This window comes from Dermochelys coriacea, chromosome 7 (assembly GCF_009764565.3).
Source record: "Dermochelys coriacea isolate rDerCor1 chromosome 7, rDerCor1.pri.v4, whole genome shotgun sequence".
NCBI classification, from domain to species: domain Eukaryota; kingdom Metazoa; phylum Chordata; order Testudines; family Dermochelyidae; genus Dermochelys; species Dermochelys coriacea.
Window position 1 is genome coordinate 46,434,914 of NC_050074.1, and position 24,584 is coordinate 46,459,497.

Here is a 24,584-nt window from a genome sequence, read left to right on the forward strand (position 1 = left end):
TCAGGCTGAGCTGGTCCTTTAAGGGGGTGGGAGCTCAGCCCACCAGCCCAGCTGAAGGGGGTCACATAGGAGAAGATTGTGACTCAGAGCCAGGCCTGTGGGAATATAAAGGGCTGCTTGAATGTGTAAAGCCATCTCCAGCAGAAGGGAGTAGAGCAGCTTGCCTGAATTCCCAAAAAGCCTGGGGCGTGGGAGAGCTGCCAAGCAGGAGACCCTGGGTCAGGGGAAGGGCCTGATTTACATGTGGAGCTAAGGTTAAACTGGTTTACTTGGAAAAAGCAGAAGCCAAGTCCTGAAGAAAAGGGACTGAAAGGCAGTGAAGGCTGCGAGGTCTCGGAGGCACTGGCTGGTGAGTTGGGCCTCTGCCTTACAAGCCCATGCTGGTTTTCCTGAGAGCAGGAATGCTGAATTCCAGCAGCCTGGCTGGATCCCAGCTCATGAGTAAGCTATGCAGATTAGTCTTCACTCCCCATCCTCTAAGCTGTTGTGTAGTTTTTCTGTGTGCTGTTCACGAGCTAGTGCATTCTATACCAGAGGTGGCTGCATTTCATTGTTGGGCCTTGGAGCCCTCCACAGAGTCTGTAAAATGCTTCAGAATCCTTTTGACTGAAAGGGGCTATGTGGTACATGAATGTAAGATTGTTGTCAGTAGCTGTGGCATCAAAATATTGTGCCATTAGGATGGGTGCTTGCATACCCCGGTGATGAGTGCAGTATAAATAACTAGACAAATCATCATCTTTATGTCACTAGCTGAAATAAGGTCAAGGGCAGATGTGGCCCAATTGCAGAATTAGCAGGGGTTCAGGGAGGGGCCTGGAATGGCTCTCTTCAGAAGAGACTGAAAAGATTGGGATTGTCCCCTTAGAAAGGAGATGAATAGGAGGGGATGTGATAAAGGTTTGCTTGGTCCTGCCACAGTGCAGGACTTCTCAAGGTCCCTTCCAGCCCTACGTGTCTATGAAAGGCTATAAAACCATGAATGGGATTGTCATAAATATAAAGGGAAGGGTAACCACCTTTCTGTATACAGTGCTATAAAATCCCTCCTGGCCAGAGGCAACATCCTGTAACCTGTAAAGGGTTAAGAAGCTAAGATAACCTCGCTGGTATCTGATCAAAATGACCAATGAGGAGACAAGATTCCTTCAAATTGGGAGGTGGGGGGAAACAAAGGGTCTGTCTGTCTGTCTGTGTGGTGCTTTTGCCGGGAACAGATCAGGAATGCAGTCTCAGAACTTCTGTTAGTAAGTAAGCTAGCTAGAAATGCGTTAGATTTCCTTTGTTTAATGGCTGGTAAAATAGCTGTGCTGGATGGAATGTATGTTCCTGTTTTTGTATCTTAAGGTTTTGCCTAGAGGGATTCTCTGTGTTTTGAATCTGATTACCCTGTAAGGTATTTACCATCCTGATTTTACAGAGGTGATTCTCTTACCTTTTCTTTAATTAAAATCTTCTTTTAAGAACCTGATTGATTTTTCATTGTTCTTAAGATCCAAAGGTTTGGGTCTGTGTTCACCTGTACAAAGTGGTAAAGATTTTTATCAAGCCTTCCCCAGGAAAGGGGTTCAGGGCTTGGGGGAGATATTTTGGGGGAAGACTTCTCCAAGTGGTCTCTTTCCCTGTTCTTTGTTTAAAATGCTTGGTGGTGGCAGCATAGGGTTCAAGGACAAGGCAAAGTTTGTACCTTGGGGAAGTTTTTAACCTAAGCTGGTAAGAATAAGCTTAGGGGGTCTTTCATGCAGGTCTAGAGTTCAGAGTGGAGAAGAAACCTGGACAAGGATAGAGAAAGGAGACAGGGAACTTCTGTTCTGCCTCATGACACGTGAACAAGAGGACCGTCAATGAAATGGAAAGGTGGGGAAATCCAAAACTGACCCAAGCTTTCCCCCAATGTACAATCAGCTTGTCTTGTCCCAGGAAGTTGTTAAGAACTGTCTATATGGATAACGAGGCTAGCTAGTTAACATAACTGATGACAGCAAAACTTCTGGAAGTGATATTAGCCCCCATGGTTTGAGCCAAGCTCTCACTACCAGGGACAAGGAGGTTTCTTGCACCTTCCTCTGCAGCATCTGGTGCTGGCCTCCAGTTTGCTGGGCTAGATGGACCTTGGGTGTGAGCCGGTCTGGCAATCCCTATGTCCCTAAAAGGAACTTGGTGTGATGCCTGTCTGGTGGCCCCTTTGTGAGACCAGCTGAGGGTTTCAGGCCAGTTCCTTGTGGATGTGTGCCCATTTCACAAATCAGCTGCTGCACTGGGAGCCTCAGCAGAGAGGCTGAGGGCTGACGCTGTGGTGTGTGAACTCCCCTCTCACTCTACAGAGAAGAATTTGGGGATGCGATGAGAGCTAAAACTCCGGCAGCACGAAGGGTGAATCCTCACTCACACCCACACAGCTGGAGTAAACAGACTGGGCATTGAGTAGGAATCCTTGCCCCAGGCCATAGTGCAGCAATGAGCTGCTGCTGGCTCTCTGGGCTGCCATTGCCCCTTCCTTGAAGGGTGCTGGGCAGCAGAGCTGTATAGCCTGCAGATTCCCCAGTTCCTCCCTGGCCCACCATAAGAGTCCTTGGGTGGGGTTGCAGGGAGCCCACAGAGCTCTGTACCACAGGGGGCAGGGAATACAGCCTTCTGCATCCATGTATTGGGTCTTGGTTGACTGAGCCTCACACAGCTGAGTTAAGTGGCTCACTTGAGGCAACGCACTGAGTCAGTGGCAGAAGCTGGATCTCCAGATTCCCAATGACCTGCTCTAACCACACTAGACATGCTTCCTCCCAGGTAAACACAGGCTGACTCTGTTCCCGCCCTCACTCTGAAGTCCGTACGCTTTCCCCCATGCAATGAACAATGTGTTTTGTTGCGTGGCCTGTGTAGCTAGGGGCTGCCAAAGGCCTCCTGCAGTGGTGTGACGTTTCCCCAAGGCGAGGACTGACCCCTGACCCTGTGTGTTACATAGTACATGGAACATTATAAAGCACTGTACGCTGAGTCTCAGGGTGAAATGGGGTATTTTTAGACCCCCTCCTGTGCCCCAGGGGCAGCCCAAGACTTCCGCTCTGGGCATTCCCTTTCCAACCCCCATCCCTGACAGCAGCAGTTAGATGGGCATTGCCGGAGCCCCTGGGGTGGTGGCCATTCTCTAGCTCTCTGGCCATGCTGGTGTCCCCCCAGGCCATACTGCAGTCAACTGAGCTCAGCCTCTGTCGGGTTCTGGTGCCTCACTGGCCACAACTACTGCAGGGCAAGAAGCCCCATCATAGGGCTGATATTGGCCCCCCCAAACACTGTAGTCCAGATCCTCCTCCCCCCCACCCTTCCCGCCATCCCTGGCCTCACTAGCTGCCAGTCAGCTTGGCTGCCTGATGATGTTTCTAGATCATTCTGAACAGGGCATGAACCCCAAGGAAATCCTGGCTCCGACTGCAGGGCTGATCAGCCCGCGGCTCCCCCCTACCTTTGTACGAGAGGCGAAGGCGAGGGACCACCTCGTTTCCAGGCACCGCCATTCCCAATGCTCAGCAGAGGAGATCCAAGTCAGCAGGGCAGGGGCAGTGGAGAGGTGCCGCCTGCTAAAGACAGGGCTGACATGCTGGTGGAATTCTCTGGCCGGAGGCTCCTGTCTCAGCAGGGAAAAGCTGCTCCTCCCTCCTGGGAGCATGTTCTGCTGGGAGAGATTCTGGTGCCGCTTCCAGCTGAAAATAGAAAGGAAGGAATTCTGCATCTCTCTTGGCCATGCATTTAGTAGGGCTGAACAATCTGGGCTCTTGGCAGGCATGTGCTGAGCCCCTGCAGTTCTCACTGCTGCCTGGGAGATTGATTTAAGTCAAGGTGATTGAAGTCAGTGATTGAAATCATGATTTCAATCATCAGGTTGGAAGTCTTGATTAACTCATTGGTTATAATCAATTTTCCATTTGCACTTTAGTTACTTCCTAAAGAAATGTGCATTCTCATAGGTTGATGCTATAATTTAAAACATATTGATTTAAAAACTAAATAGAGTCTTTGCACTAGACATGTTACAACTTTTTGCTATGTCGGAGGGTACACAATAACTATAAACATTTACTTAAGCAATTCTGTAGCTTATTATTTTCAGATTCTTGTTACTTGTATGCTTTTAGTATGTTTGGAAATGGTGAATGATATATTGCTTATTTACAACAGAATTAGCTTTTGGCTCATGATTTGGGCCGAGCTGCATTAGGATGGTAACTGGAAATGAATTAAACACACAACAGCAAATACAATCTTATTTTTATTAACAAAAACTACTTTAAACTTTTTGGCTACATAAACATCTCTTATCAAGCATGTTTCGCATTTACAACTAAACTCCAATAAGTTTCGGCTCTTAACATATTTTGGGTTAAAATCAGATTTTAAATAGGTTTATTTTTAAAAAGAAAACGTTATAATGTAAGTAACAAAATAAAAAATGTCTGATTTTAAATAAAAAAATCTGATTTAAAATTAAAAAAAAATCTTAAAAAAAAAAATAAAACCCACTCGGTTTTGTTGGCTTGGGCTTGAGAAATTAATTACATCAGAGGCAATAGAAACTCAGGCCTGCACTCTGTTAGGGTTCTGGCACCAATAGAGGAGTCGTGGGACAAACCCCAGTACAGGCATGCTGCACCTTTGTAAAAACCACTTGCATGTGTGGTGTTGCATCGGTGTGGGAAGAGCAGTGCAAATCCCCCCCTGTAGGCAAGCTGTTAGGCAATACCTAAAGGGAATCAATTCTCCAGCTCCATCAATTCTCTGACAGCTGATCCCTATAGGAGTGGGGCTGGAATCCCACCCTCCCATTCCAATTCACAGCCCCACCCAATCAGGAGCATTCTGAACTATGGAACTCCTTGTAAAGAGGGCTTTAAACCTGAGGGTCAGGCTCCTTGGGCTGATGGGGAGGGGGGTACAATCAGTATGGAAAGGCACAAAGAAAACCAAGGCCACACAGCAAGTCAGTGGCAGAATCATTGCTTAATAATCATAGAATATCAGGGTTGGAAGGGACCTCAGGAGGTCATCTAGTCCAACCCCCTGCTCAAAGCAGGACCAATCCCCAACTAAATCATCCCAGCCAGGGCTTTGTCAAGCCTGACCTTGACCTTGAAAACCTCTAAGGAAGGAGATTCCACCACCTCCCTAGGTAACCCATTCCAGTGCTTCACCACCCTCCTAGTGAAAAAGTTTTTCCTAATATCCAACCTAAACCTCCCCCACTGCAACTTGAGACCATTACTCCTTGTTCTGTCATCTGCTACCACTGAGAACAGTCTAGATCCATCCTCTTTGGAACCCCCTTTCAGGTAGTTGAAAGCAGCTATCAAGCCCCCCCTCATTTTTCTTTTCTGCAGACTAAACAATCCCAGTTCCCTCAGCCTCTCTTCATAAGTCATGTGCTCCAGCCCCCTAATAATTTTTTGTTGCCCTCCGCTGGACTCTTTCCAATTTTTCCACATACTACTTGTAGTATGGGGCCCAAAACTGGACAGTACTCCAGATGAGGCCTCACCAATGTTGGATAGAGGGGAATGATCACGTCCCTCGATCTGCTGGCAATGCCCCTACTTATACAGCCCAAAATGCTGTTAGCCTTCTTGGCAACAAGGGCACACTGTTGACTCATATCCAGCTTCTCGTCCACTGTAACCCCTAGGTCCTTTTCTGCAGATCTGCTGCCTAGCCATTCAGTCCCTAGTCTATAGCGGTGCATTGGATTCTTCTGTCCTAAGTGCAGGACTCTGCCACTTGTCCTTGTTGAACCTCATCAGATTTCTTTTGGCCCAATCCTCTAATTTGCTTAGTCCCTCTGTATCCTATCCCTACCCCTCCAGCGTATCTACACTCCTCCCAGTTTAGTGTCATCTGCAAACTTGCTGAGGGTGCAGTCCACACCATCCTCCAGATCATAATGAAGATATTGAACAAAACCGGCCCCAGGACCGACCCATGGGGGCACTCCACTGATACCAGGCTGCCAACTAGACATGAAGCCATTGATCCCTATCTGTTGAGCCCGACGATCCAGCACCGTTTCTATCCACCTTGTGTCCATTCATCCAGCCTTACTTCTTTAACTTGCTGGTAAGAATACTGTGGAAGACTGTATCAAACGCTTTGCTAAAGTCAAGGAATAACACATCCACTGCTTTCCCCTCATCCACAGAGCAGTCATCTAGCATAGAAGGCAATTAGTTAGTCCGAGCATGACTTGCCCTTGGTGAATCCAGTTGACTGTTCCTGATCACTTTCCTCGCTAAGTGCTTCAGAATTGATTCCTTGAGGACATGCTCCATGATTTTTCCAGGGACTAAGGGAGGCTGAGTGGCTCTGTAGTTCCCTGGACCCTCCTCCTTTCTTTTTTCTTCATTACTTCATTTGCTATTAAAATAGCACTTTGAGGGCCCCAGCCAAGATCAGGGCCCTGTTGTGCTATGCCTATGCAGAGACAATCCCTGTTCTGTAGAGCTCAAGCTGGCTAAGTAAACCCAGGTGCAAGGGAAGGGACTTGCCACAGTGCTGCACTGTAGCATTGTTAATGATGTTTTAGGATGGCCTATATGTTTAGGTGCCATCCTATAGGACTTCAGGTCATTTTACAGCAGAGCCAAACAAGCTTCCAAGGAATGGGGAGCAGGTGTCCTCCTTCACTCAGCATAGTCACCTCTGTCCTTGAGGAATCCTAAGATCACAGAGTGCACTAGCTGAGGAATCTAATGCCTGCAGGCTGCAGCTATTGAAAAGCCTGCTCAAAAAGGTACCACTTGCATCTTTCCCAGATGGCAAGGCAGCCAGACCCTGTGCATGGGAGTGTCCTGCAGAGATAGGCTTGTATTGCAGCAGCACTGGCATGTGTGCAAGCAATGTGACAATGGTTGCAGTACTGGGGCCTGGTCTACAGTAGGAAGGTGAAAAATCCACACCCCTGAGAGACTGATCTATGCTGACCTAATCCCTGGTGTAGACCATGCTTCCTCCGCCCTAGCTACCACTTCTTGGGGAGGTGGGTTACCTGAAACAGGAGAATCCCTTCCCATTGGTGTAGGCAGTGGCTACAGCGGGGCAGACGTGTCTGTCACACACAAACCCTTAACTCCAGTGCTTTTTACTTGGTTTGGCTTGCCGGGGGGGTGGATGGGTACAGCCTGAGAGAACACACACCCCCCCACCCCACCCCCGACAGCTGCTAACATGCCCACAGTGTCATGTGGATGCAGGCTAATACTGCTTGAGTGCCTCTAGTCCTCCAATCCCTTCCCACAATTTCCCCGCCACGCACCCAGAAAGGTCGGAGGATGTCTCCCACAATTCATGGGTGGATGATGTAGATGTTCAGGCTCTAGGACCACACCTCTAGTAGTTAAACAGCCCCTCAGCCAGAGCCTCTGGAGTCTGCGTCAGCTGGCGTGCACCAGCTGTGGGCTTTTAATTGCAGTGTAGCCAGACCCTTACTGTTCTCTCTCCTTTGATTTGCCACTTCAGTGCCGGGGCTTTGAGAGGCTGGCATCAAAGAGCCATTTTCCACCCTCATGACCACATTTCTTTCTGCCATCCCCCCAGAGCGGCTGCTGCTTGGGCCACCTGTCCCCTCTGCAAGGGAGAAGAGGAGAGGCTCAGGGGCAACAAATAAAATGAGCAACAGTAGTGAAGAGAGGGAGAGTGTATGTGTGTGTGTGTGTGTGTGTGTGTACCATGCAGGAGCAGCAACAGGTGTATCCCCACCATAGTGGCTCTTCTGGGCCAGGGCAATGCCTGGAGCACCGCTAGGCAGGGAGGTTGCCCTGGATAACGGCATAGAGGGTGGCAGCTAAAGGCACATACTGCATTCTGTCCTGATGAGTCTCCCCACCCCCAGAGTAAATTGTACCGATGTTCTCTCTCATGTGATATATTATATCCTCCTCTACATACAGCGATGCTTGCATTTCCCCCTTCTGGGCCTGGAGCTGCCTCTCCTGTGATCTGGGTGTATGTGCACCCTGGCCTTTCCTGATGGACTAAAACCTACACATGTTCCAGCATCCTGGCCAGGAAGCTGAGACAGCGGAGCTCAGCCTGCATGCTCCCCACATCCTCCCCCAGGGGTTTGGGAAGAGCAAACCCAGTGCTCATCACAAGGCCAGGGCTGGGGCTGGCCTGAGACGCCTGCCAGTGTTCACTGGTTGCTGGAAGCCTTGGGAAAACGCTAGCTGTAATTGCAGGCTGCTATAAATGGGAATGTGCCTGTCGGGGATAGCGCTGAGCAGTGGGAGGAGCCAGGTGTGTAGATTGTGTGAGGGGCAGATGGAGCAGAGCCCTGACCCTCTACAGCCTAGGATTGCGCCTGAACCACAGCCCTGTGGGTTGTTGGGGGGAGCTGGTGTGTTTCACATGCCACCCTCAGGGGATGAAATAAAGGGGGCTGGTGGATACCCTGTGCCAAGGTTCAATCCTGCGTCTCAGAATTCAAGGGAAACTCCTGCTGGGATCAGGCCGCAAAATGAATCCAAATATAGAGGACAACTGCCCTCCCCTGCAAGAGGGCCAGTTCACTATTGCTATAAGGATATGAGTCCAGGAGACTTTCACCTACTTGTGCTAGCCATGAATGTGGCCCCAAAGTCTGCAAGGAAACAGCCAGTGATATTTAATCCAAAGCAGGTGGGCAGTCATTGCTAAAAGGGACAGGGCAAAGGAAGCACAGTTACAAAAATGGATTCCCTGTTCCCTCTATATCAGTGGCTCTCAACCTTTCCAGACTACTGTACCCCTTTCAGGAGTCTGATTTGTCTTGCGTACCCCCAAGTTTCACCTCACTTGCTTACAAACTACTTGCTTACAAAATCAGACATAAAAAGTGTCACAGCACACTATTACTGAAAAATTGCTGACTTTCTCATTTTTACCATATAATTATAAAATAAATCAGTTGGAATAGAAATATTGTGCTTACATTTCAGTGTATATATAGAGTAGTATAAACAAACCATTGTCTGTATGAAATTTTAGTTTGTACTGATTTCACTCGTACTTTTTAAGTAGCCCGTTGTAAAACCAGGCAAATATCTAGATGAGTTGATGTACCCCCTCGAACACCTCTGAGTACCCCCAGGGGGTACACGTACTCCTGGTTGAGAACTACTGCTCTATACTATCCCAGGACTTAATTCAAGGCAGCTTCAAGCCACTGCTTCTTTGCCCTGGTATTGTGGGCTATAAATCCTTCTTACAGTGCAAAAGGCTTAGGAAAGCCATTTTTTCCTCTACTGCCCTTGTCTGTCTTTTTGCTCCAGTGTCTACTGAGTAGTCTTTAATGAAACTTGTGGAACTCCCTGCTGCAGGATGTTATTGAGGCAAACAGTATACTCAGAATCAAAAAGGGTCTAGGCACTTAAAGGAATAAAAGGAGCACCCTCATTACAGTAGCTAGGTGGGGAAATTACAAGGTTCCAGAAGCATCAGAGGCAGGATGCCAGGCTTCACGTTCCTTCAGGAGCAGCAATGCCTAAGTTTGTGGCACTATTAGTGCAGCAGGTCAGGACTGAGGGGCATGGGCAGGGACGTTGTGGCAGTCAGGGTTGTGCGATTAAGGGCTGCAGTGAAGTTAGCTTCCATGGTGTCTGTGCGGGGTAGTCCTCCCCCAGCTTGGCATTTGCTTTGTTAGGGGCTCCTTCCAGTTCTGGAAACAGAATGTCAAAGATCATTTTCAACTAAAGTTGGATCACCGGTTTCTCCCCTCCGATGGCAGTCCTTATGCTGGAAGCACGGGTCCCTAGTGGGCTTCCCACACAGCAGTGTCCCATGCCAAAGTGGCACTTTGAGCTTCTCCACACAGCCAAACTGGGCATGCAGCTATGGGCGCTTCTGTGCCCCACCCCCAGCACGTGTTAACTAGGGGCCCTGCAGCAGGCATTGCTTCCTGCAGAAGTGCCCTGCCCATATCAACGAGGACTCCAGCAGAGGCATCCTTCTCCCAGCAGTATCCGTCAATGCGGCCTCGCAGGTTCTCTTCCACTCCACCCTAGGATAGAAACCAAGCAAGGGCTGCCCTGTAGAGGGATAACGGCCCCAAGCTATAACCTCTTCCCAAATATACTCTCGGAGGAAACTTGTCCTAGGCAGAGTTTATACTTACTGGGGGCGAGGGGGGAGCGGGTGGTCCAGTGGATGGAAACAAGCTGCAGATGATGAATCCAAGCTTAAATTAAACACTCCCGACAGCATTATGTAATCACTGTCCAGAACGACAAGTGTGTTCTCACTCTGTTTGGAACAGGGCGCGCTGGGGGGTGCAGGCGGCCGGGCAAGGGCACTTCTGCGTGTCTGGCTTCAGAGCCAGGACTGTGGGTGGGAAGACGCACCTGGATACTGTCAGTGGGAGCCGGGCCAGTCTTTGTGGGTTCTGGAGTTGGTGAGAGGGGGCAAGGTTTGGTGAATTTTCTCTCTCATAAAAAAGGACCAGTGTCCCTGGGCAGAGCTGGTCATGACTCCCAGGATGAGCCATACACACCCATTGCCTGCCTGCAGCTCCTTCACCTATGTGCTAATGCTCCCCCGCCTGGCCAGCAGCACTTCTGCTCCCTCCGCCCCACAGTCTCTCCAGATACACCTCAGTCTCGACCTGCAGCACTCCCCCTAGTTTACAGCTTGCCACCCACCCCACAACTATGGCACGGCCCTTCAAACTGAAAACTAGAGTCCTCTGTAGAACAGCGCCAGCTTCCCAGCTATGCTGCTGCAGGTTGCAGCTACCAGCTGTTGTCTAGATACCAATCTACCATGAGCTGCACTGAACTGGACAGGCTTTTCACATAGGAACCAAGCAGCCTTCAGATGGTTACAACTTAGTCACTTTGACCTGGGTTGAACTTTGAGCCATTGACCGGAGTCGTGCGTTCCCGATCCCACTGGCCACCCAGATACCCAGGGGCAGTGCGGCTCCATTGTGCCACAGCTCAGACAGCACTCTGGGAGCAATGGATCGCAGGGCTGGACTCGGTGACTTTGTCTGTGCATCCTGTAGCATCATTCAATGTGCCTCGTTAGAGCCGATCCCTGACTGAGGGATTCGTACCCATCTACAGGTGGAAGTGACCACTATAGTGGAGGGTGTAAACACCACAAATGGGTTACCCCATAGAATTCCTCCCAAGGGCTGTAATTAGGAGTTATGGGAGGAAACGAGCTTAAGGAGCTGTCGACTGAATTTCAGGGAACCTGTATCCTGGCAGCGAGATCTAGGCTGTGGATCACCTCCCAAATGGAAGTGTATGTTGCGCTTGAGCCTTCTGAGCTGTATGATGGCACCAATAGCAATTACAATATGCTCCCTGCTCCATCCCCCCAGCCTAATAGGGCCTTCCATATGTGCTGCACAGCTCCAGCAGGTTCGTGATTGTTTCCTAAATGATCCAGGAACCACATTTGCAGGAGATTGCTGGCCTCATGTTCCCATTTGGAAGCTAGATGGGCCTATGCCCAGGATGATGGGGTCAACAGCTGGGTGCAGCTCGGGGGAGCAGCCAGTGGAGACAGCCAGAAGGGGGTTGCACATAGTCTGTGAGCGTTACAGGGTGGTAAAGATCCCTGTGGGGGAAGAGGAGCCTCCTGCTATATCAGGTTGTGGGTGACTCACTCTTAGGTTGCCTGAGATAAGAGAGCTCAGTGCCTTTAACTCCCCCTTCCTCAGATACCCGCTGCATTGGGCTGGCATTGCGCTGCAGTGTGGGAGAGCTAGGCACGAGTGGATTAGCCGCAGATCCTGTGCTTAAATCCAGGCTTCACGCTCCTGGGGGGCCTGATGCTGCAGTCCTGCTTTCACTTGCAGATGCTCTCCTGAATCAGCAGGAGCTGGAGCCGGGGTCGCTAATGAAGCGACAGGTTCAGCCCTTGCTGGAAGGGATGGAGAGCATTAGGATGCACTGCCACGCCCCCTCTGGCCATTTTGGATGTGTTGAGGATGGACTGCGGTGTCTGGATGGGGCAAAAATGGAGGAACTCATCAGGGCTGCAAGAGGGACTTGGATTGTATGTCTATGCTACTATTAGACACCTGCGGCTGGCCTGTGCTGGCTGAGTGAGGCTAAGGCTCACGGGGCATTTAACTGAGGTGGCTCAAGCTGCAGCCTGAACTCTGGGACCCTCCCACTTGCAGGGTCCCAGAGCCCAGGCTCCAGCCTGAGTCCAAATGTCTACACTGCAATTAAACAGCCCCTGGGCCTAAGTCAGCTGGCACGGGCCAGCCGTGGGTGTCTAATTGCAGTGTAGGCACACCCAGAGAGCCCCCCCCAATTCCATGAGCAAAAGTGAATCATGCACTGAGTCAGGCCTTGCCTGCTGGAGAAAGGGTGACTGACAGGGCCATGAATGACCACTGTCCCACAAAAAGAACGAGGAGTACTTGTGGCACCTTTAGAGAATAACAAATTTATTTGAGCATAAGCTTTTGTGACCTAAAGCTTATGTCTGTCCCACACTTGCTCAGGGCATAAGTAGAAGGCATTCCCAGGCCATCCTTCCCCCTACTGTATAGCACGTCGCTCTGGAGCTGTGCTTACTGGATCTAAATCTGGATATGGGCCTCTCTCTTTGTATTCGTTCGAGTGTTTGAGTGGTGTATTAGTGTGCTGCTACTTGCATCTCCACGTACGTGTTATGTGTAAGGGGTGGTACCAGTATGCATGGGCACATACTCATCTGTATACATCTGTGTGCAGAGACGCATACCTATGTCTGTGGGCCCATGCCTGTGCCTCTGTAAAAACAGATGTGTGTGCACTTGTCTGCATGTACACGTGTGCCGAAATCTCTCTATGCTCTATGAATTCCACGGAGGTTTTAGTTCCTACTGTGAAGCGTGATGGATTCCCCAGCAGCTGTGGCTGCTCCCTGCTTAATGCAGGGGCTCAGGGCAAGGCAGCTGTCGTCTTTCTATAAATGAGATGACAAAGACAAAAATAATGAGTTCCTTTCCCTCCCTGCCCCACTTCCCTCCCCTGCTGCGTTTCTCCTTGTGCTTCTGGGCAAGGGGAACAGCCCTCCGTGCTATGAGAGTGCATGGGTTGCTGGATGGCAGGTACTGTTCGTGTGAGCCTTACGTGTACTTAACATCTCATCCCTTGTGCAAGTGACCTTAAGAGGCAGGAGTGTGACAGGCGGGCCCAGAACCCATGTGACAGCAGGACAGCCAATGCATGGTACGTTTAAAAAAAAAAAAAGTGCCTGTAACCTCCAGTTGTTTGGAGGATACATATGAGTCAGGAACCTGCCTGTTGCAGAGTCCTGAAGGCGGACAGAGGAGGGGAGCAGGAGGAAGGGAATGATTCTGCGTGCTCATACTGGGGAAATGTTAACAGGCACATTCTGTGCAAGCTTCCTCACACCTACCTCTGCCAGGGCCCATCCGTCCTGACTTGTAGCCCTGGCTACTCCAGCACTGCGACCCTCACAACAGTCTGTGCCAATGCCCTCAGTCCTCATTGGCAGATTCAATGCGTTATCGCAATTATCACCCTGTGCAGATTCTCCCAAAAGTGGCAACACGGAAGTGTGCTAAGTTCCAGGAACGTGAAGAACAGGCTCTGTCTGCTCTCAGCACACACACCCCTGCCATGCTCCTCCTTTGGTTGAGCTGCTTTAGTTTTTCACCATCTGCCTTTCATTACCTGCCAGGTAGGAGAACCACCGCTCCCAGGTATGTGGTAATAACGACTGTAGCAGACACAGCTCCGTCCATCCGATAACTCAATGCCAGAGATCCTGGCAGCAGGTCTTGTCCAGATCAGGGGAACTTTATGGCTGTTTTGACACTTGAGGCTTGTGAACTCTTCCTTCAGTTTTTATTCTCTCTATGTCATGATGTAAAGAGTTCACAGCCCTTCCAGGGTTCAGCTGTTTGTCAATTTCACTTCATATGCTGGGCGGTTGCCTTGGCTTCTTTCTTCCTCCTATTCCATGGATGGAACTGTGTCTATCAGAACTATGCCGAGTTACTCGGAGAACCCAGCAAATCCCAGCTGGCAAAACTCTCTCTTGCACTGAAAAGAATTTTCCATCTGTTCCATGGACAGGAATCAGTGGGATCAGGATTTGTCAGGCTGCTCTCCAGGGAGCAGATCTTTGTCTGTCTGGAGAGGTCTCTGGGAGTTCTGCTCCCTGAGGTTCCATTCTGTGTCACCATGCCCCAGACAGCTTGTAAAGCAAATGGGGAATGGCTGTGGCCCATTGATGGCCAAGGTGGTTAACACCACCCTAGGAGAGGTTAGGAACTGGCTTCCTCTAACAAGCGGCTGTAAGCCCCATAATTGGAAACTATTGTCTGTGGCTGGGCGCACTTACCAGCTCGCTCTCTCTGTCTCTAACCTTCTATTCTTGAGCAAGGCCGTTGTAGTGTTGATCCCTCCCCACTCTGATTTCAGGCCATAGTAATGCACAGACCTGCACGTGGCCCACTGCCCGCCAGCGAGACAAGGGGAGCTGTTATGCTGATGCTTTCAAATCACTTGTCTGCATTTGGTAGTGTTGATCGTGAGGTTTTGTTGACCTTGGCCTGCATGGAACGAATCCCCACCTTCTAGGACCTGTCCATTCTTTCTCCGGCAGATGAATCCTGCTAGAGGCAGTGGGCCAAGCTGGCATAGGGAAGTACCATCTGCACCTCCCCTCTACCAGCAAGGCATGGGTCGGTCTGGCCCAAGAGCTTACAGGGGAGCCCCCAGATGCTGAGTACCTGTGGTCATTGCAGTCATTGCAGTGGGAAAAGGTCCCAACTTGACTGGATGAGGACCTCCTGGCTACACCTACAACTGGGATTGACTTACTGCCTCCCTGAGTCCAACAGGAGGACTGATTCTTTGACCAGTGAATATGATGCCTCAGAGTAAAGTCTAAGCCAGACACAAATATGGTATCACATGAGCCCCAGTACGGTGGATGAGTCCTCTGGGACTGGGCTTGGATTCACCCACCCTAGCTATCAATCCACCTGTTCAGATCCTATCTGGTAGGTTCGCACTGTTGCCATCTCCACACTGTCAACCCTTGATCTCTCGCCATCGAGAGCCCACTGTTTGGAAGAGCAGTGCATGAAGTGGCCTGACTCCCGCTTCCTTGACCAGCCGGCATGTCTTCCTGTGGGGGGTAAGCCACAAGGCAAACTAAGCCGGATGGCAGCTGGGCTGCGTTTGGACAGATTGAGAGGAAGAAGGCTGGGCTTCTTCCAGACAAAGCCCAGGGTCAGAAACGCGAGATAAGTATGTGGCAGCCACACCTCAAGCGGAACAAGCCAACGCGCCTGCTTTCTGGCTGTTTGCCAGAATCTCCACTCTGAGTGAACCACTGACTGAAAGGCAAGAAAATGTGTGCAGCTGGTACCCTGCTCCTCACACTAGGCTCAGGCTCGTGCCCGAGTACGCCTGTCCGGCTTCTGTGCTAATTATTGCACAGCAAGCAGTGCCGTGCTTTTCACCCCAATCCCCTCTTTCAGCATCCCGGGACCTCCTATACTTTCCGCTTTTGGACTGAAGTTCTCTCCTTGCAGATGAATGGAGCGCTTGCTGGTTACAGTTTGAGCAGAGCCATTCAGTCATTCTGAAGGACCGGAAGAAGGATAAATCATGTTTCTCCCATGATTTAAAAAAAAAATCATCCTGCACCTTTTTGAGGAGAACACCACAGCTGAAACGACTGGTGGGAAGAAGTTGGCATTTGGCTTGGAAATAGCCCTGACAGAGGAGACGTATCTTTGAGTCTCTGGTGAGAAATGGGTTTAGAATGACCAAGTTGGGAGCCAGTGCATAGCGAACTCTGCATGCCTGAGACATTTCACACACAACTTTTCACCCAGCTCTTAGAATGTGCAGCCAGGGAAGCATTCACAGCACAAAGCATGCATGGCCAGCTCAGAGGAAAAGGTAAGTGAAGGGCTGAGATAAGGACATCAGAGGAACCCTTGGCTTAGTCCTTCTGGAGGACATAAGGTGCAAAAGAGTGAGGCCGGGCTGCTTCTCTACTCTTTAAGGCTCACAAGAGGCAGTTCTGCTGTGATGGACCATAGGAATCCACACCACACAGAGGGCAGAGGAGGGGGATTCCTTCCCACGACTCTCCTACCACATTCAGGACGGCATTCTGGTGGTGTTCAGATTAGGGCACGTTGTGCGTTATTGCCAATTTTCTGCAAGCCAACAGAGCTTTCAAGGTGTGGATAGCCTTAACTCTGCCCCCTCTTGTGTATGCATCACAGGGCCATGTAGGAACTTCATCAGTGTCTCTATGTTGCACACTGTGATTAATCAGAACTTCTTGCAACCTCTGGCTCCAAGAACCCGGCCCTTCCCACTGCAGAGAAAGGAGAGTTGCTGATGGCAGTATAGAGTTTTCCCATGCAGTTGAGCCATCCATCAGAAGGCAGTGGTGCACCTAGTTACTGTCATTACACTACTGACTTAATTCATAATGGTGTCAAGAGATTTAAATGTCCTAATGTCTGAACTGTGCTGACACCCTCTGATGGAGGGTGCTGAAGGCAAAGTGCCCATGTAGTGTATCAAAGAGTCTTTATTCCACCCACATCAGGGAGTGTGACTGATCCCTAATGCACTGCAGATTCCAGGACACACACACACACACACTATGTTCCTGAGAGCTCTTTACACTGAAATTCCCTCCGCTGGGAAGAAACTGACACTTGTCACCTGCCTAATAACAGCATGGGTCTCACACTCAGTACAAGAAGTCAGAGTCCCATGGAGTTTGTCCCTCTTTACCACTCACTTTATTAGACTTTCTGAATCTGTAGATTAATGCAGCAAATTCAGATGGGGGCTCCCGACTTGGTATGCTGGGTTTGAGAGATGGCCATTGCCAGGCATGATGTGCTGTTGCTAGTGCTTTTTACATCAGCCCTGCTCAAGATCATTGGATGCCCTAGCGGATAGGAATTTAAATGTATTCCTATCTAGAGGAGTGGGAGTTGCTGCAGTGCCCCAGCCTCTCAGACCTGGAAACATGGGTTCAAATCCTTGTTCAAGTCAAAACAGAAAACAAATATGGTGGTCTCAATGTCACACTTTACTATTGGGCAGGAAAAGGGTGGGTTTGTGAGGGGAGCCCAGGGGTGGCGTAGCAAGGAGTGCCAGGTCAGGACTGAGGGGCAGAGGCAGAGCTGTGAGGGGGAGCTCAGGGCTGGCATCGCAGGGGGCAGCAGCTCAGGACTGGGGGCAGCAGGAGAGCTGTGTGTAACTTGTAAAGCACTTGCCTGACTCTAGCAAGTGTTTATTCACCCATTTTTTTCATGATCCTTCATTTCATGCAGAATGACGGTGTTAAGAGAAGACTCTGGCCCACAGGATTTGGATACAGGACTTTCACCTCTAGGCCACTGGAGCAAATCTGGACACGGTCCGGTGGAGACCAGAAGTAACTGGCACTGCTGGCCGTTCAGTGGCCTCTGTGAAATGTGTGTGGTCTGTCAGGGTCCTAGTGGTCATGGCCTGACCTCACAAAGGGCCCTTTGCTCACAGTTTCAGCAATTTCAGCTGCTCACAAGTGGGGAAGTGGGGGGGGCTGCTTGCCTAGCGGCATGGTTACGTCACTATCCAGGGCTATCAAGAAGCCAGTTTCTAACGCTAGCATTCAACTCACTGAAAACTCTCCTACAAATATATTTCAAAGGGATTTCTCCTGCCTAAAGTTAATCTGCACAAAGCTAAGACCTCCTTGGCCCCAAAGCGAGTTGGTGCGGGTGTGCTGCAGCTACGCAGATCAAGGCCCTTAGTTTGCTGGCTCCTCAGTTCGGCCTAACCCTAAAGCTGGGGCCATCCTTCCATAGGAGTCACCTGCTGCTTTGCTCAGTGACCCAGTTAGATGGATTCACTGATGCCAGCCAGTGCCCTGGGCCGAGGTTACTGGGCCTTATGTTCCTGAAGCTGCTCCCTGCCTCAGCCAAGGGCGCCTGCCTCCCCCACCTGACACATCAAAGCTTTGCAGTATTTTCTTTTAATCCAAAGGAAGCCCACTCCCTGCCCTCCCCTAATCTCCTGCTCTAATTGGGAATAAAATAGAACAAACAGGCATAGGGGACTCTGGCAGAGAAAATGTTTTAATGAGCAGTAGGGGTTCCTGCACTAACTCTCTGCTTCTTCTCAGAGGCTGTCAGCTGGAATGCTCTGTAACTGCAGCCTGGATTTGATGGGAAGCTCTCCGGATGAGTCCCCAGGACCCCTGTACAGGGCCGTGCTCCCACAGCCATTTGGAAGAGCTGCTTTTTCCTCTGGCACATCCAGGCCTGCCTCTCTTACTCCCTAAGTGGCCTCACTCCAGGGGATAAAATGTACCGTTCAGCCGGCCACCTCTGAAAGACACCTGTTGAACAAACCTCAGCAGTGTCCCCTGGGGTTTGAGCCAGGAAGGAGAGGCTCTGTAGTTTAATAGAAAGTTAAAGAGGAGATCTTGCCTGGTTTTTGCCTTAGGTGGTTCCTTTGGGCCTGATCCTGCAGTCCTTATGCAGGCAGCCCTGCCATAGAAGGCCATGTGAATTTTCCTGAGCTAGGAGCACTGGATTTGGCCTGTATAATCTCCTGGGGATTAGTGAATGGCTGAGAGGCAGATGCACATAGGGTGACCAGACAGCAAGTGTGAAAAATCGGGACGAGGGTGGGAGGTTATAGGCGCCTATATAAGACAAAGCCCCAAATATTGGGACTGTCCCTATAAAATCACATCTGGTCACCCTAGATGCACACCATGCCTTTAGCCCCAACTGGCCTTTCGTTCAGCCCCATGTAGGAGCCCTGCAGCCGGATCATTCTGGTGATGAGCTGAAACCCAAGGAAGATTTGTCCGGGGGGAGGGTTAATTGAGCTGATGAGAGGAAAATAAACCTTGAGCCCTCAGTGTCCTTTGCAGGGTCACTTTTCTGACTGCAGCCACATTTTAAGGAAAAGAAGGATCCATGGCTCCAGCCCTTTAACACCATATCAGTCAAACCTGAATGAATCTAGCACAGATGGGTTAATCAAAGAGTGCTGAGGGTGCAGGAGGCAAGTCTGCATAAAGGCTCCCAACACAAATGAGCATCAGCTCACTTGCACTGGAGTGAGCAATAGCATAGCCAGGGCCAGGGTGTGTGGGGCCAACTTGACGTGTGTGTATGTGGTATCTACCTAAGGGGCTTCTGTCTCCCTGTCATAGTAGTATCAGGGAGCCTCAGTATCTAATTATCCCCACTACACTCCTGTGCAGTAGGGAAGTGTTAGTTAAAGACGGGAACTGAGATCAAGACTAGAGATATGTCTACACTGGAGCTAAAGGTGAAATTTCCAGCTAGGGTCACCACACCAGTGCTAACTCTGGGTGAGTTAGCCGCGTGCATGGCCCTGGGATTTCAGATGAGATTGGCCTCGGGGCAGCTAGCCCGTGCTGCTGCTCGCTTCACTGTGACTACACTGCTGTTTTCAGTGCACTGACTCCATCCGAATGTCTGCACCAGCTGGGAACAACCCCTCCGGTACCAATGTAGATATACCCTAGGTGATATGCTCAAGGACACACAGGCATCTGTGGCGGAGCAGGGATTCAAGATCAGGTCTCCCACAGCCCACGCTGGCTCTCTAACCGCTGAACCATCCTTGCTTTCTGCAGCGCAGGCTAGGCCAGCCTTTTTGAAAGAGCTCAGCATGCCAGGGGAGGCTCTGGCCCTTTCTGTCCAAGTGAGTGGGCATGTGTGAATGAGAGCAGATAGGCACAGGCTGGGGTGTGGATGTGGTTACAGCATGCAGGTAGCGGTACACTATGCAGGCGCATCATATGCGGTACAGTTCTGTTCTCAACATGACTCAGGAGAGACTGACACCGAAAGCCATTGTCTACCTGGCTGTTCACCCCCTTAAAAGCTCTGGGAAACAGACTTCCTCACGTTATCTGACATCAGAAATCTTCCCCTGGAAAGCAAGGAAATAAACTTGAGCCTGATGCTGGGAGACGTGAAGGAGGTGGTGAAGCAGCCACACAATAAGTGGCAGCCTGCCAGTGAGTTAGACATGAAGAATCACAGCTGATGGCCAGGTGTTTTTGAAGCACATTGTTTCTGTGAAGCCATATCCTGGGCAGGCACATGATTAGACTTTATTTGACATGAGCAATGATTGTGTCCCATGTCATGCAAATAAAATTGTTTTGGCCCAGTACACATGTGTGAGTGAGTGGCACAGTGGGTGTGAGTGGACACAGGATGTCTGCTGGGTCTGGGTATACAGGGAATGACTGAGGATGGATACAGCAAAGTCACCTGAGCGTGTGTCCATGCAACCCATTGGTCAGTGTGTTCATCTCTGCCTCCTCTACAGAGAATACAGATCAGTCACAACCCCTAGCTACATAGCCAGGCTCTTTAACTCACCTGTAGAGACTCCTGCTTTTAGTTCTCAAGGTCCTCAGTTGAGTTCCCAGTGCGGCAGCCATCACATCTACGGTACTGTACACCACCCTAACACCTTACTATCCAGGTCCCAGTGGGTCCAGGGTCTGTTTGTTTGTGCTCACGATTGTTATGATCTGTGGGGATGTTTAGAGAGGCATCATGACGCAGTGGAAAGGGCTCTGGAGTGAGAACCAGGCCACCCTAACCCCCCTACCCCCCGTTTTCTGTTCCCAGCTCTGCAACCTCAGGCAAGTCACTTTGCCTCAGTTTCCTGAGCTGTGGAAGAGAGGTAATGATACTGTCAAGTCCTGTGAACTCTGCTGATGAAAGGCACTCAGAACAAAGGCATTTGGGAGAGCAAATGTGGGTCATTTAGGAAACTGAAGAGGAGAAAGGGCTCAAGGCTAGGCTTGGATTCCTGGACCAGAACAAACTCTTTTTCCCCCTTTCTCTCAGGAGGTATGTCACAGCAGGTCATTACCCCAGTTAGAGTGTTCCCTAAATATGTGCATGTGGAGGACTGGCTGCATCTTTCCCAAAGCTTCTCTTCTCCCTCCCCCACCCTAGTTTAAAAGCCTTCCCAGCTCCAGTCTGGGATGTGTGGGGCTACTCAGCTGATTCCTCAGCTGTCTGTCTTTGCCTTGCTCATTTTTTCAGCACCAGGTCTATGCCTGGGATCCCAGGTTTACTAAAAGTGCTGATCGCTCTCTGCACTCCCCAGAGAGGCCCTTGCTGTAATCCCAGCAGGAGTGTGGGATGGGCTGTTTCTAGAGGAAGAGGCAGCTCCCATGGGGCAGTAGCCAAGATTGGCAATAAATCTTCCCTCCCGCTGTAAACAATCCCAGAGAAGGTGTCACAGGAGCACGGATGGAAGCAAGGAGGCCAGGAGCACTCGCCTGCTTTAGTGTCTGGCAGTCAGTGTGTCCCATTGGCTCTCGTCCCCACTTTCTGTGCAAAGAAGACCATTCCTAGGGAGCTCCATTGTGGCTCCTGCTCTAATGAGCTCAGCTGTTATTCTTATGTGTGAGCTTGGTGCTGACGAAAGGAGTACAATGGACAGCCCTGTAGCCTGAAATCCTTTCATGTACAGAACAGGGGTGGTTCAGCCACCTCCATGGACAGGACAGGCTGTGGCATTTTGGAGAGGGCTTGCAGGACAGCTTTACATCTTTACAGGTTCCCTGCTCAACTCTCTTCTTAAGAAAGCAAATAAAATTCAACTCTCTCTCGTCTCCACTGGCTGCAATGAAATTAGAGCGGGTATTTGGCCCAGTGTTTCTAATGGAACTGATAACTCCCGGTCAACCACCTTCCCCATCTTGAGCTTATGAATAGTGACCGTGTATCTCTGTGTTGCTTGCACTGAAGTTAGCTTAGCAAGGAATAGCTACAGACAATAAGCAAGGCTCTACAACCTGTATATACACTCTGTGTCGCACACGCACACACTGTCTTTCTCTCTTTGCCTGGAGAATCTATCAGGGCACCGACCCATGAGACTACCAAGCCCTCCATGTTTGTGAAGTCTGGGATGGGATTATTGAACAGTGCCTAGTGATATTGGACAGAATCAGCTTGGTCTGGGGAAAGCTCCTGAAAGATTGTGTGCCGTTCATGTGGCAGGCAGGTGTGTGAGATACCCAGAAAGAGGCAGCAGATCAGACCAATCTGGGGGAGTAGGGGAAGGAGCCTGAGTATATCTCCAACACTGAACGTTGTTTATGGTGAGTGAGGCAGCGCAGTGCATGAGCGAGAGAGGAAACCATTTCTTTCTTTAATGGATTGGATAAGCCTAGCCTGTAGGAAAATCTGACAAAGTCTGATCTCTGCTCTAAAGTCCTGTGGGTGGAACTGCAAGGGGCCTAAGGGAGTTACTTAATGGGATTTGGGCCCCAGCCTATATTTCTGTGTCTCAAATGTGTGCGTGTAACTCCTGCTGTCCTTTCTGGGCCATGATAACATGACGTCTCTGGACACTAAGCTGGCAACAAGGCTATGCTGGCTTCTAGTTCAACAAAGATTCCATCTGCTGCTCACCAGCAGCTAGCTAGATCCCAGCCACACACCCATGCAGTGATACAACACCAAGAAATAGCATACTAAGCTGAGCCGTGGCAACAACCTGAGATTTCTGGCCAGCTATATTCTGCTGACTGACAGTGTCCATTGGACATGGTATCCTTTAAACAATGTCCCAGACTGCTATGTAGCATTTCTGTGTATGGTACCATTAGACCACTGCTGTGCTCCTCCCCAGCAGGGGGTCTCATATCAGGGGTGGATAAATAATCTCTATGTCCATAGTTTTAGGTTAAATTTGCAAAGTCCTTTTCTATCTATCTATAAACATATAAGCACAAGTTATTATTATTAATTATTATCATATTGGTCCATTCATCAAATTAAATCTTACAAAAACACGATGTTGAAACATCCGTCCCTTACGAAAGGCAGTATTGATTTTGTCTGCCCCCAGTCTCCCCAGTCATCAATAACCCAAGTACTGAAATATTTAGAAACCGAAAGAGCACAAGGTTAAATGATTCTTTCAGAGAGCACTTTACATTTCTCAGGGTCTGTTTCTTTTCTGCCTGCTGCACTGCATGTCCTGAGTTTCTGGGAGTAGAGGCATTGCAGAGAAGGGGGTGCGACAGCTGGTTAAAAGGAGCAGAACTTTGCCCTGGGAGGGTTTAACTCATTCAGGGGACTTAGTGGTAATTTTTTGTTAAACATTAGTGCTGTTAGACAAAGTCAATGGAAAACAAAGATTTATGTAGTCATTTTACTTTCTTTTTTTAGGGAGGAGGGGATCCAACAGAATAGCCTGTGGTCAGTGGAACAGTCCTCTGAATGACAGGTTTCAGAGTAGCAGCCGTGTTAGTCTGTATTCGCAAAAAGAAAAGGAGTACTTGTGGCACCTTAGAGACTAACAAATTTATTAGAGCATAAGCTTTCGTGAGCTACAGCTCACTTCATCCGATGAGTGAGCTGTAGCTCACGAAAGCTTATGCTCTAATAAATTTGTTAGTCTCTAAGGTGCCACAAGTACTCCTTTTCTTTTTCTAGTCCTCTGAATGGAACAGTCCTTCAGTGGAAATGTGATCTGTAAACTAATTTCAGATTGTTAAAATTATTGGTGGGAAATTAAATGATCAGAGTAAAGAAGCCATAGAAATTACCAACATGGAATATACAAAGCCTTATCTTGGTAATAAATCTGCTGAATCCAAAGTAAGGCATTATAATGATGACAAATAAGCTTACCAAAGACTTCCCATCATGTAATATGGAACATGAGTGACAGAGTAATCTCAGTTTGCTCTTCGAGTTAGGAAAGGATAAGTCACAGTCAGAAGCCGTTTTGCAGATGTAGAGGCCACCTATGTGCTGCAGTTACAGGGGGGTAACCCGAACATAACTCCACTGACTTTGATGGAGTTACACTGGATCTGGCCCAATGTAAATGGAAACACAATTTTGGTCCCACAGGGAGAAAAAAATACAAAGATTTCCAGCCGCTAACAGTAGCACTTTAATAACTCTTTGCTACTCACCACCTCCAGGCTCTGCTGACTTTACGGATGATGAGCTGCTGTCCCTTTAACAGTGTGCTGTCTGCTTACACTGCTTTCCTGTTTCAAGCTCAACAGCCTCCAGTGCATTAGCCCCTGGCAAAGCAGAAGCACCTGAAATGTACAAGGAAGCTGTAGAGTAGGGGTGGAGTCAAGAGCCAGTGATGTCATCCAAAGACAGCCTCCATTCATAAAATAGTAGAAGCTGTTACCAGACCATCTGTTCCACTTATTTAGGTTTCATTCTCACCCTTAATCCAGTTCCTTAGCCCAGACAAAATTTGCTGGAAGAGGTGACATCTAGTGGTAAATGTCTGTATTTATCGAGCTATATGTTTGGATCCAAATACTTCCAAGCACTTATTGTAACATGCAAACTGGCCACTGATCATGGTCGTGAAGTGGGTGCAGATTTTTGTATTAAATTACATGCTCTCTGCTTTCTAGAGCACAATTTCACTTGAGGAGCTCAGTGCACCTGATGGAGATTGATTAATTAACACTCAAAATAGTCCCAATAGGTAAACACTTTGTGATTATGCCTCCTTTATAGATGGGGAACTGAGATACAAAGAGGCCAAAGCCATATTTTCAGTGGT

At 49.4% G+C, this 24,584-nt stretch overlaps 1 protein-coding gene and 1 long non-coding RNA gene across 3 annotated transcripts in view; one reads left to right on the plus strand and one right to left on the minus strand.

Moving 5' to 3' along the window:
• The window catches only part of LOC119859412 (semaphorin-3D-like), a 43,822-nt gene extending 19,696 nt beyond the window's left edge, over nt 1–24,126 (minus strand). Inside the window, exons 1-2 of one of the 2 annotated variants that reach the window (XM_038411531.2) lie at nt 23,968–24,126; nt 3,461–3,698 (exon numbers count right to left, since the gene is read on the minus strand). In XM_038411531.2, the coding sequence (XP_038267459.1) occupies nt 3,461–3,512 (52 nt within the window). In that variant the 5' untranslated portion in view covers nt 3,513–3,698; nt 23,968–24,126. The remainder of the gene's footprint in view (nt 1–3,460; nt 3,699–23,967) is intronic. The other variant, XM_038411533.2, reaches the window with a different exon arrangement.
• LOC119859414 lies at nt 111–18,490 on the plus strand. The gene is made up of 3 exons (XR_005294201.2): nt 111–349; nt 1,746–1,857; nt 17,309–18,490. It is a non-coding gene; the product is annotated as an uncharacterized LOC119859414 (long non-coding RNA).
• Nucleotides 24,127–24,584: the final 458 nt, after the last annotated feature.